Source organism: Pristiophorus japonicus, chromosome 19, assembly GCF_044704955.1.
Source record: "Pristiophorus japonicus isolate sPriJap1 chromosome 19, sPriJap1.hap1, whole genome shotgun sequence".
Classification (NCBI taxonomy): domain Eukaryota; kingdom Metazoa; phylum Chordata; class Chondrichthyes; family Pristiophoridae; genus Pristiophorus; species Pristiophorus japonicus.
Genome location: NC_091995.1, coordinates 62,611,855 through 62,624,465, shown reverse-complemented (window position 1 = coordinate 62,624,465; position 12,611 = coordinate 62,611,855). Strand labels below are relative to the sequence as shown.

General features: G+C 45.4%; 1 protein-coding gene and 1 long non-coding RNA gene across 7 annotated transcripts in view; one reads left to right on the top strand and one right to left on the bottom strand.

Annotated features, from left to right (window-relative positions):
• Positions 1–2,185: 2,185 nt before the first annotated feature.
• LOC139229911 (uncharacterized) lies at positions 2,186–8,412 on the top strand. The gene is made up of 3 exons (XR_011587859.1): positions 2,186–2,282; positions 5,264–5,412; positions 7,981–8,412. It is a non-coding gene; the product is annotated as an uncharacterized lncRNA (long non-coding RNA).
• LOC139229893 (zinc finger protein 664-like) overlaps positions 5,942–12,611 on the bottom strand; it is a 55,498-nt gene continuing 48,828 nt past the window's right edge. For all 6 annotated transcript variants that reach the window (XM_070861530.1, XM_070861528.1, XM_070861531.1 and 3 more), the window contains one exon: positions 5,942–6,840. In XM_070861530.1, the coding sequence (XP_070717631.1) occupies positions 6,116–6,565 (450 nt within the window). In that variant the 5' untranslated portion in view covers positions 6,566–6,840 and the 3' untranslated portion in view covers positions 5,942–6,115. The remainder of the gene's footprint in view (positions 6,841–12,611) is intronic.

Genomic DNA, 12,611 nt, shown 5'->3' with positions numbered 1-12,611 from the left:
GTGTAGGAGGGACAAGGGAGAAAAGGTCAGAGGAGCAATTACTGCAGCAATGTCCATAAATAGTGAGAGAGAGAAGGTGGGGGTTAGAGTCGACCATGGACAGGCTGCTAAACTGTCTGCTTGCTGTGACCAGCTTTCCTTCTGTTAAAAATAGCCTTTTGTAGCCCAGTGACAAAAACAGCCCATTAAGCTCGACCAATGTCCTTTGGTCTGGTGAGAAATCCTTTGTGAAAAATCGGTTGTTGTTAAAGCTTCTCATTCTGACGTCCTCACAGTGAGAAATGAGCTTCAGAACTGCCGACACCATCAGCTTTAAGGAGATATTCCCCTTTGGAGATTGGATTGCTCATTGAGTTTGACTAAATTGATGTTAAACCAACAACGCTGCTTTGCCCTGTGACAATAACAGATTATCTGAATACTTCCCATAGGTTAAAATCCAATATTACAGGCACTCACTGCCCTGGATGGTTGGACTGGATCCTGTGATATAATAAACATTTATTTCCTGTCAGAATTGGACATCTTGCAGATCCATCTTTTAAAAAGTTGTGGGAACTCAGTTCTGAAATGGATTCCATACAGTTTGTAACAAGTGCTCAATCAGCTCGTCTTATTGTCAAGACATCAAGAACTCGACACACTGAGAGTGTGTGAAACAAACCTGATTTATTTGACATTGATACATATTAAACTCCAGCACAGTTATAGGGATTACGAACATCAGCTTTACCAAACCCCAATTGCCCGAATGAACATGGTCAGGGCCTGGATATGATTAACAGTAACAGCAGAATCCAACCCCTGAATCACTTGTGAACTCGCTGGTGTGTCAGCATGTTGGATAAATTAGTGAATCCCTTTGCACACTCAGGGCAGGTGAACGGTCTCTCCCCAGTGTAAATTCAATGGTGTGTCAACAGATTATTTGTGCATTGAAAGCTCTTCCCACAGTCAGAACATTTAAAAGGTATTTTATCAGTGTGAACAAGCTGGTGTGTCCTGAGGTTGGATGACTGAGTGAATCCCTTCCCACACTGAGCAGGTGAACGACTTCTCCCTAGTATAAATTTGCTGGTGTTTCGCAGGTACGATTATTTTTTGGAAATCTTCAGACAGTAAGAGCAACTGAACAGCCTCTGCGTCGATGAATTTCCAGCTGGGATGGGAAATTGAATCTCTTCCTACAGTCCCCATATTTCCACCGTTTCTCCGTGGTGCGGGTGTCCTTGTGTCTCTCCAGGTTGGACGAACAGTTGAAGCCTCGTCCACACACAGTACACGTGTACGGTTTCTCTCCGCTGTCAATGGTGCGAAGTTTTTTCAGGCTGTGTAACTGATTAAAGCCCTTTCCACAGGCAGTACACTGGAACACTCTATCTCGTGTGTGTGTGTTTGTGAGAGAGAGTCTCAGTGCTTTTCCAGGCACACTGATGTATGAAATCTTTTCCCACAGACACACCAAATATTTAACTTCCACATTCAAAGGCCGATGATATTGGGGCCCTGGTGAATGGAGTGAAACTGTCAGACCTTAATGTGATGTTGGGTTTGAGTATGCGGTCTGTAAATGCTGCCCTTCTCACAGCCTGTAACAGGAGTTTACAAAAGCCATCAAAAGTCCAGGATAGAAACTCACAACATTGACCTGGAAATCCCGGCCTCCCCGGGTTCGTACGGAGTGTGCGCCGACCCGGGAAGGCATCGCAAAAGCCGGTTTCCAGCATACAATGCGCTTGACAGATCCAACTCATATCGGGAGCGAGGACATTTGCATGGGCAAGATTGCGGGAATTATCCATATCTTGCCCAGCAAATATCCTCAAACCTCTTGCACCAGATAAATGCAAGAGCATAGCCTACTTTTACAGGTGTAAGAGTTTTAAAACACACTTAAAACATAGAAAATAACATTTTAAAAAAAACGTTATTTTTTTAGAAACCCTTACGACTAGATTATTTTAAACCAGAATTTAAAAAACCTTTTTAAAAACTTCCAAATGTTTTTTTCTTTAAGAAATTTATTAACTTTAATTTCAATTAAGGTGTGTTTATAATTTTTTATTTGGTGTTATTTTGTTTGTTGTTTTTCTCAATTAACAGCAATGAGAACTCGAAGATACGGAGTTCCCGTTGCTATTAATTGAGAATACTTTACCTGATTGGTTGAGCAGTCACACGTGACTGCGTCTCCTGCGTGGGAACCTGGAGGACGGGAGCGCACTTTACAGTGCGGGAAGAGAAGTCCTCCCCACCGGAATCTCACGCTCCTCCGGGAACAGGTACTTTCATGGAAATATTTCAGGTCGGAGGCATCTGCCCGCGGTTCTTGTTCGGGGCCTGAGGCCCACAGCGGGTGTGTGTAAAGCGGATGATGCAGAGTGTTTTCTCTCGGGTGGGGCCTGGGCCCCCACTCGGGCTGTATGAGGCCTGTGTCCCTCCCCCTCGCCCTCGGGGTTTATTAACCCGCTCCCTCCCTCCCGCCCATCTGTCACCCTCCGCGCATGCTCAGCTCCCACTGCCCGACAGATTGACGGCAACTCCCGACCTATTGGAAGAGCGGTGTGCAGGGTTGGAGGACCGACCAGGCGGCTGGTCCTCCAACCAATCGGAGTGTGCGAGGGTTGAGGTTGAGCTCAGCGGGCGGGGCTTGCGGCCTCCAGTGGGCAGGGCCGAGCCTGGATCTCCCTCATTGTCTGCACAGGCGGTGGAGACGGGCTTCGGTCGGACAGACAGTTCCGGGAGACAGGAGGAGATTGTGGCCGCATGGCAGGACTTGGACCCATGGGTGGGCTGGGAAACTCTGTCAACACGCACTGTAAGCCTCAGGCCCCGAATTAGAGCCGACAGTCCCAGGTGATCGGGGTCACTGGCCGCCATCTTACACAGGGCGGGGTCAGGGTGCATGCGTGGCCATCTTGGTTCAGGAACCGAGTGGATGGGGCTTCAGGGTCTCTGTTCCCAACTCGGTCTCAGTGCCAGGGAGAGCGAGCATCCTGGGCAACAGGTTTTTCATCATCTTAGAATCAGAGACTGGTTACAGCATGGAAGGAGGCCATTTGGCCCGTCGAACCCATGCTGGCTATCTGCAAAAGATTCAGCTAATCCCACACCCCATCCCTTTCCCCGTAGCCCTGCAGATTTCTCTCTTTCTGGTACTTATCTAATTCCATTTTGAAAGCCGTGATTGAGTCTGCCTCCACCATCCTTTCAGGCAGAGCATTCCAGATCCTAACCACGAGCTACGTAAAAAATGTTTTTCTTATCTCGCCTTTGGTTCTTTTGCTAATCGTCTTAAATTTATGTCTTCTGGTTCTCTGCCCTACTGCCAATGAGCACAGTTTCTACCTACTCTGTCCAGACCCCTCATGATTTTGAACACCTCTGTCAAATCTCCTCTCAATCTTCTCTGTTCTGAGGAGAACAACCCCAGTTTTTCCAGATTATCCACCTAACTGAAGTCTCTCATCCCTGGAATCATTCTCTTAAATCTTTTCTGCACCCTCGCCAAAGCCTTCACATACTTACTAAAATGCGGTGCCCAGAATTGGAGACAATACTTCAATTGAGATCGAACCAATATTGTATGCAGGTTGATCATAATATCCACACTTCTGTACTCTATATCTCTAATTATGAAGCCTAGGATCCCGTAAGTCTTTGTAACCACTTTCTCAACCTGCGCTGCCACCTTCACCGATTGGTGCACATATACTCCTAGGTCTCTCTGTTCAGGCACCCCTTCAAATATGTACCATTTAGTTTATATTGCCTCTCCTCTTCCGAACAAAATGTATCACTTTTAACTCTTCCACGTTAAATTTAATCTGCCACATGTCTGCCCATTCCACCAGCCTTTCTGAAGTCTATCACTTTCCTCCTCAGTGTTCACTATCCTTCCAAGTTTTGTTTCATCTGCAAGTTTGGAAATTGTGCCCTGTAAACCCAAGTCTAAGTCATTAATATGGATCAAGAAAAGCAGGAGCCCCAGTAACGACCCCTGGGGAACACCACTTCCTCCAGTCTGAAAAACAACCGTTCACCACTACTCTGTTTGTGTCGCTCAGCCACTTTCATATCCATGCTGCCACTGTCCCCGTTATTTCATGGGCTTCGATTTTGCTGGTATTGGTAACACGCCCGGGTTCACTAAAAACTAAGCCCAGACTGTTAATCACTTTCAGCTACTGGACTTAGCATGTACCCCACAGCATCGCTCTACCTTCAATATGTGAATAGAGCATCACACCTGCAAACCTGGTTTAAGTTTATATCCTCTCAGCAAATCTATTTGAAGAAAAGCCTGTAGGCCGATGAGACACTGTTAAGTTGCCAGTGTGCTGCTGGTTTGCTCGGTATTTTGCCTGTAATGGACTCTGTATTTTGGTCTCCATATTTAAGGAAGGGTATACTTGCATTGGAAGCTGTTCAGAGAAAGTTCACTACGTGGATTCCGGAGATGAAGGGGTTGATTTATGAAGATAAGTTGAGTAGGTTGGGCCTATACACATTGGAGCTCAGAAGAATGCGAGGTGATCTTATCGAAACTCACAAGATAATGAGGGGGCTCGACAAGGTGGATGCAGGAAGGATATTTCAACTCAGGGGAAACTAAAACTAGGGGACATATCTTAGAATAAGTGGCCACCCATTTGAAATGGAGATGAGGAATTTCTTCTCTGAGGGTTGTTAATCTATGGAATCCTCTGCCTCAGGGAGCTGTGGAGGCTGGGTCTTTGAATATAATTAACGCAGAGGTAGACATATTTTTGAGTGATAAGGGAGTAAAGGGTTATGGGGAGCGGGCAAAGAAGTGGAGCTGAGTCCATGATCAGATCAGCCATGATCTTCTTAAATGGCAGAGCAGGCTCGAGGGTCCAAATGTCCTACTCCTGCTCCTATTTCATATGTTCTAACTGAACATTTCTCCCAGCGTAACGTTTGTTCTATTGAAATGTGTGTCTTTTTAATAAGCTTCAGGTCCTTGCTCATGCCTGCTGCAATTGTGTAGAAAAGGTATGTGTAAAGAGATGGTCTTTGTATGGAGATGTGAAACAAGGAAACACTACCTGTGTCTGACAGTGACACAGCCTTGTGGTCACAGGCAGAACAATGCACCGATATCCTTGTGGTTATGGTTTGAGCAGGGTCAGTTCACCAATGCTCAAGCTAAGAGGTGGCAGGAATCGGGAGCAGCACCAGTAAATAAAATCTAAGTGTAAATTTTGATATTTTTTATCTTCATTTATTCCTATTTTAATAGCTTTTACTGAACGTGGCCCACGCCAAGTGCCAGGATATCGGATCAAGCCCACCATAGAAAATGACTTTGATAGCCCGAAGGTAGACAATGTCAACCGGATTCCCCCCATCCACCAACCTAACCACTTCTTCACTAACTCAAGCTAGTTGGTAAGACGTGACCTTATTTTGAGGAAGCCATGTTCAGTACCTGTAATGGCCCCTTCACTTTCCCCATGAAAAAAGCATCTCTCAGGATCTGTTCGAGCATCGTCCTGGTGATCGAGGTCACGTTGATGGGCCTTTATTCCCTGGCTCAGATATGTCCCCAATTTCGAAAATGGGAACTACATGTGCTGCCTTCTAATCTCAGGGAACAACCCATGACTCAACTGAGCTGTTGGAGATATGGGCAAGGGGCTGACAGAGCGCCGATCCCATCTCATTAATCGCCCTTGGGTGGGTATCATCTGGACCGTACACGTGTCAGGATTAACCCGCATGGCAATTTTGCTGTCAGTGAAGAGAGATGAAAAAGACTAAAGTGCTGCTTGCCCCTCTCAGTGTGGCCCTGAAGGACTGTGTCCAGGCTGAAGGTCTGTTCCCCCCGTAAGCTCCTCCTCCCAGATTGTCCTTTCTCAGCTCCAGCCAGGTGATGCTAAACACTCAGGTGCGAAAGACAAAAATCCACAGCAATGTGTTGAAAGCAAGACTAATTTATGTGTCTATATACTAAATATTAAACTCCAGTACAGTTACAGGAGTTATTAACACCAGTGTTACAGGAGTTATAAACCCCAACTATCAGAATGAACACGATTCAGTCCATGATGTGATTAACAACAGCAATAACAACAGAATCCAAACCCTTCAATCATTTGTGAACTCGCTGGTGTCTTAGCAGATACTGTTTGCTTTTAAAACTCTTCTCACAGTCAGAACATTTAAAAGATCTCTCCCCAGTGTGAACTCGCTGGTGTGTCAGCAGGTAGGATAATGCAGTGAATCCCTTCCCACAGCCAGAACAGGTGAATGGTTTCTCCCCAGTGTGAACACGCTGGTGTGTCAACAGGTGGGATGGCTGAGTGAATCCCTTCCCACACTCTGAGCAGGTGAACGGCCTCTCCCCAGTGTGAACTCGCTGATGTGTCCGCAGGTCGGATGATTTCGTTAATACCTTTGCAGAGTCGGAGTAGGTGAATGGCCTCTCCCCAGTGTGAACTCGCTGCTTTATCAGCAGGTGGGATAACCGAGTGAATCCCTTCCCACTGTCGGAGCAGATGAAAGGCCTCTCCCCGGTGTGAATTCGATGATGTGTTTCCATCTGGGACAGGTAGTTGAATCGTTTCCCACAGTCCCCACATTTGAATGGTTTCTCCCCAATGTGACTGCGCTTGTGTCTCTCCAGGTTGGATGATTTTCTGAAGCCTTGTCCACACACACAGCACGTTTACCGTTTCTCCTCACTGTGAATGGTGGCTTCTGCTTCCATGATCAAAAGCTGATGATATTCCAGTCCCAATGGATTGGGTGACTGTCAGTTCTTGAGGTGATGTTTGGTTTGAGCTTCCAGTCTACAAATCCTACCCTTTTAACACCCTGTGAAGTGAATTTCAAACAGGGAAAAGGGAGTGAGAGAGATAACCCACAAAAACACAAAGGCAGGTTGTGAAATTGAGCTTAATGAATCTGGTCATTTGTGGGGCCAGCACTAACAAAAAGTGACCATGAAAGCTGCCGGATTGTCGTAAAAACACATCTGGGTCAGTACTGTCCTTCAGGGAAGGGAACCCACCTCACTTCACAGTCCCACATGGGAAATTGTAGTGCCCACTGGGTCCAGAATTACTGGGGGTGAAACCCAGCAGCTTCTCCTCCCTCTCCACTCCAGCTCAAACTGATGCAACAAATAGACCCACACAGGAGGCCAGGGAGTGACTTCCACATCCAGCGACCACCCTGACACAGAACGGCTGGGAATTGCTGGGCCTGCTGTATAAACGCAAGTTGTTGTTTTCCTGGTGTGGGGGAGGTGCTGCCCCCGGGGTTTGCTGGTGCTGGGAGTGGAACCTGATTCGCGGCCCGAGAGATGCACTTAGTGTTGCCCGGGGCCCCGAGAGCCACACGCCGTGCTGCCCGGCGGGGGGGGTCGGGGTGGGGTTGACCGGCGGCTCTGACTCGGGGCCTGAGAACCACACTCGGTGAAAAAGGAGGCAGCCAAAAAGCAGGAAACTATAGACCAGTCAGCCTAACATCTCTGGTTGGGAAATTGTGGGGGTCCATTATTAAAGCAGCAGTAGCAGGACATTTGGAAAAGCATAATTTGGTCAGGCAGAGTCAGCATGGATTTATGAAGAGGAAGTCATATTTGACAAATTTGCTGGAATTTTTTTGAGGATGTAACAAACAGGGTGGATAAAGTGGATGTGATGTATTTGGATTTCCACAAGGCTTTTGACAAGGTGCCACATAAAAGGTTACTGCACAAGATAAAAGTTCACGGAGTTGGGGGTAATATATTAGCATGCATAGAGGATTGGCTAACTAACAGAAAACAGAGAGTCGGAATAAATGGTTCATTCATGGTTTGGCAATCATTAATTAGTGTCAAATGCCTTCTGGAAGTCCAAATACACCACATCAACTTTATCCACCCTGTTTTGTTCCATCTTCAAAGAATTCCAGCAATTTTGTCAAATGTGACTTCCTCTTCATAAATGCATGCCTTCTCTGCTACAGGGATCGGTGCTGGGACCCCAACTATGTACAATCTACGTTAACGATTTGGAAGAAGCGACCAAGTGTAACCTAGCCAAGTTTGCTGACGTTACAAAGATGGGAGGAAAAACAATGTGTGAGGAGGACACAGAATCTGCAAAAGGACACAGAATGGCTAAGTGAGTGGGCAAAAATTTGGCAGATGGAGTATAATGTTGGAAAGTGTGAGGACATGCACTTTGGCACAAAAAAATCAAAGAGCAAGTTATTACTTAAATGGAGAAAGATTGCAAATTGCTGCATTACAGCGGGACCTAGAGGTACTTATGCATGAAACAAAAACGGTTAGTATGCAGGTACAGCAAGTGATCAGGAAGGCCAATGGAATCTTTACCTTTATTGCAAAGGAATAAAACCAAGGAAGTTTTGCTACAGTTATACAGGTTATTGGGGCGGCCACACCTGGAATGAAGCATTCAGTTTTGGTTTCCATATTTACAAAAGGATATACTTACTTTGGAGGCAGTTCAGAGTAGGTTCACTAGGTTGATTCGGGACATGAGGGGGTTGACTTATGATAAAAGGTTGAGGAGGTTGGGTCTCTACACATTGGAATTCAGAAGAAAGAATGATAGGTGATTTATCAAACCGTATAAGATTATAACGGGGTTTGACAAGTTGGATGGAGAGAGGATTTTTCCACTGATAGGGGAGACTAGAACTATGGGGCATAATCTTAGATTAAGGTGTCGCCCATTTAAAACGGAGATGAGGAGTAATTTCTTCTCTCACAGGGTTGTAAATCTGTGGAATTCGCCTCCTCAGAGAGCTGTGGAAGCTGGGACATTGAATAAATTTAAGGCACGGATATACAGTTTCTGAACCGATAAGGGAATAAGGGGCTATGGGGAGTGGGCAGGGAAGTGGACCCAAGTGCATGATCGTATTAAATGTAGATGTCTCCGCAAGATCCTGCAAATCCCCTGGGAGGACAGGCGTACCAACATCAGTGTCCTTGTCCAGGCTAACATCCCCAGCATTGAAGCACTGACCACAATCGATCAGGTTTGCTGGCCAGGCCACATAGTTTGCATGCCAGACACGAGACACCCCAAGCAAATGCTCTATGCGGAGCTCCTTCATGGCAAACGAGCCAAAGGTGGGTAGTGGAAACGTTATAAGGACACCCTCAAAGCCTCCCTGGTAAAGTTCAACATTGCCACTGACACTGGGAGTGCCTGGCCAAAGATCGCCCTAGGTGGAGAAAGTGCATCCGGGACATCTTCGAATCTCAACGCCGAAAGCATGAAGTGGTCAAGTGCAGTCAGTGGAAGGAGCGTGCGGCAAACCAGTCCCACCCACTCCTTCCCTCGGCGAATGTCTATCCCACCTGTGACAGATTATGTGGTTCCCGTATTGGACTGTTCAGCCACCAAAGAACTCACTTCAGGAGTAGAAGCAAGTCTTCCTCAATTCCGAGGGGCTGCTTGTGATGAAATGGCGGAGCAGGCTCGAAGGGCCGTATGGCCTGCTCCTGCTCCTATTTCTTATGTTCTTACATGATCTGGTATGGGACTGTGGATTTTACTCTATATCTGTCGATCTCTGGTATGTGAATGAGGGTTTTACTCTGTGTCAGTTTCTGATACGAGAGCGTGGGTTTTATCCTGCACCTGTCAATTTCTGGTAATTTCCTGTTGGTTTCATTCTGCTTCTTTCCATTCCTGATGTGTGAATGTGTGTTTTGTGCTGTATCTGTCCATCTCGTATGTGAATGTGAGCTTTGCTCTAAACCCATCATTCTCCAATATAGAAACATAGAAACATACAGCACAGAACGAGGCCATTTCGGCCCATCATGTCCACGGGGGCCGACAAAGAGCCACACGGCCCTTGGACAGCAGCCCAAAAGGTTAAATAAAACTATGAACAATGATGGAAAGGCAAAGAGTACACAGCCCAACCAGTCCGAATCACAGAACTTATACTGAAACATTCTACACACGAAGCCAGGTGATCTCCTGGGAGAAGCAAAAGCCAGATAAAAACACAGGCCAATTTAGGGAGAAGAAATCTGGGAAAATTCCTCTCTGACCGATCCAGGCGATCGAAACAATTCCAGGAGATCACCCTGGTCATGTTCGATTCGCTGCAGTAGTTACCATTATATCTGCGCCGTCCAATAAGGGGTCATTCAGTCTAATCCCAATTACCAGCTCTATGTCTGTAACTCTGCAGGTTACAGCACATTAAGTACCCATCCAGCCATCTCTTAATAGTGGTGAGGGTTTCTGCATCCACCAATCTTCCAGGCAGCAAGTTACAGGTCCCCACGACCCGCTGTGTAAAGAAATGCTCCCTTAAATCCCCTCTAAACCTTGCACTATCCACCTTAAAGCTATGTCCCCTCATAACAGATCCCTCCACCAATGGAAATAGACCCTTACTAGCCACTAAATCCAGGCCCCTCAATATTTTGTACACCTCAATCAGGTCTCCTCTCAACCTCCTCTGTTCCAATGAGAATAAACCAGCATATCCAATCTGTCCTCATAACTAAGAGTCTTCATTCTAGGCAGCATCCTAGTAAATCTCCTCTGCACCCTCTCTGGTGCAATCACGTCCTTCCTATAATATGGCGACAAGAACTGCATGCAGTACTCCAGCTGTGGCCTAACTAAAGTATAATACAATTTAAACATAACCTCCCTGCTCTTATTTTCTATGCCTCGACCAATAAAGGCAAGTATTCCGTATGCTTTCTGAAAGATCTGATCCACCTGTCCTGCTACTTTCAGGAATCTGTGGACAAGCACTCCAAGGTCACTTTGTTCATCTACACTATTAAGCGGCCTACCGCTTAATGTGTATACCCTTTCCTTATTAACCCTTCCAAAGTGCATCACCTCACACTTCTCTGAATTAAATTCCATTTGCCACTGCTCTGCCCACCTGACCAATAGATTGATAGCCTCCTGCAGCCCATGACTTTCCTCTTCATTATCAACCAACAGCCAATTTTAGTGTCATCTGCAAGCTTCTTAATCATACTCCCTATATTCAAATTTAAGTCATTGATATAAACCACAAAAAGCAAGGGACCCAGTACTGAGCCCTGTGGAACCCCACTGGAAACATCCTTTCAGTCACAAAAACATCCATCAATCATTACCCTTTGCTTCCTACCTCCAAGCCTATTTTGGATCCAACTTGCCACTTTGTCCTGGATCCCACGAGCTTTAACCTTCATGACCAGTCTACCATGTGGGACCTTATCAAAATTTTTGCGAAAGTCCAGATATACTACACCGTACGTATGTTAGTATTGTTTTGTCAATTTTTGTTATGGAGGTGAGTATTTATGTTGAATCTGTCGGTCTCTGGTAAATGAGTCTGAGTTTCACTTTTTACATCTATCTATCTCTGGTATATGAGTGTGGGCCTTTCTCTGTATCTCCATTTCTGTTATGGGAGTCTGGGTTTTATTCTCTATCTGTCAAATTCAGATATGTGATTGTGGGCCTTACTCTATACCTGCCAGTTTCTGCTTAATTGAGAGTGGGCTTTCCTTTGTACCTGTCAGTTTCTGGTATGGAAGAGAGGTCTTTACCCTCTACCTGTCAATTACTGGTACGTGAGTATTGGCATTTCAATGTATGTCAATTTATGTTATGGGAATATGGATTTTAACATGTCAGCCTCTGATGTGTGAATGTGGGTTTTATACTGTATCGCTCAGCCTCTGATATATGAGTGTGGGTTTTATACTGTATCGCTCAGCCTCTAATATGAGTGTGGGTTTTATACTATCGCTCTGCCTCTGATATATGAGTGTGGGTTTTATACTGTATCTCTCAGACTCTGATATGCAATGTGTATATTTTTCTGCAACTGTCAGGTTTTGGTATATGTATTGAGGTTTAATCTGTGCTTCTCAGTTTCTGCTATGTTAGTCGAGGTTTAATCTGTACCTATTTGTTCCTGCTACTTGATTGTGTGTTTTAGACTGTACCTGTCAGTTCCTGCTATGTGAGTGTGGAATTTACTCTGTATCTGCCAGTTTATGCGATGTGAACGTGAGAATCAATTTTACTTTTTATATGTATTTCTGATATGTGAGTGAAGATTTTGCCTTCTGCGTGTGATTTTTCTGATGTGTGGGTTTTACTCTGCCCCTATAAGTTTCTGCGATGCAAGTAACAATTTTACTTACTGCCTTTCAGATTTTCGATATGTGCACATGTGATTTACACTTTACCTGTCACTCTCTGGTATGCAAGTGTGAATTTTATTCTGTTAGTTACTTTCATATATGTGTGTGTATGTTGTATACTGTATCTGTCAGTCTATGGTACGGGAAAGTGGGTTTTATTCTGCACCTGTCATCTTCTGGTATGGTCGGGGGGGTTAAATACTGAACCTGTCAGATTCTGAAACATGGATATGGCTTTTGCCCTGCACCCATCAGCTTCTGATATGCGAGTGTGGTTTATACGTTCTGTTTCACATTTTCTCTGATAGATGATTGTGTGATTTAATCTCGACCTGCCAGTTTCTGGCAATGAGTGTGGATGTTTAATGTACTTGTCAGTGTGATCTGTTTCAATGGTGAAACAATATCTGATTCTACTGCTCAATGTGGCTGTAAGATT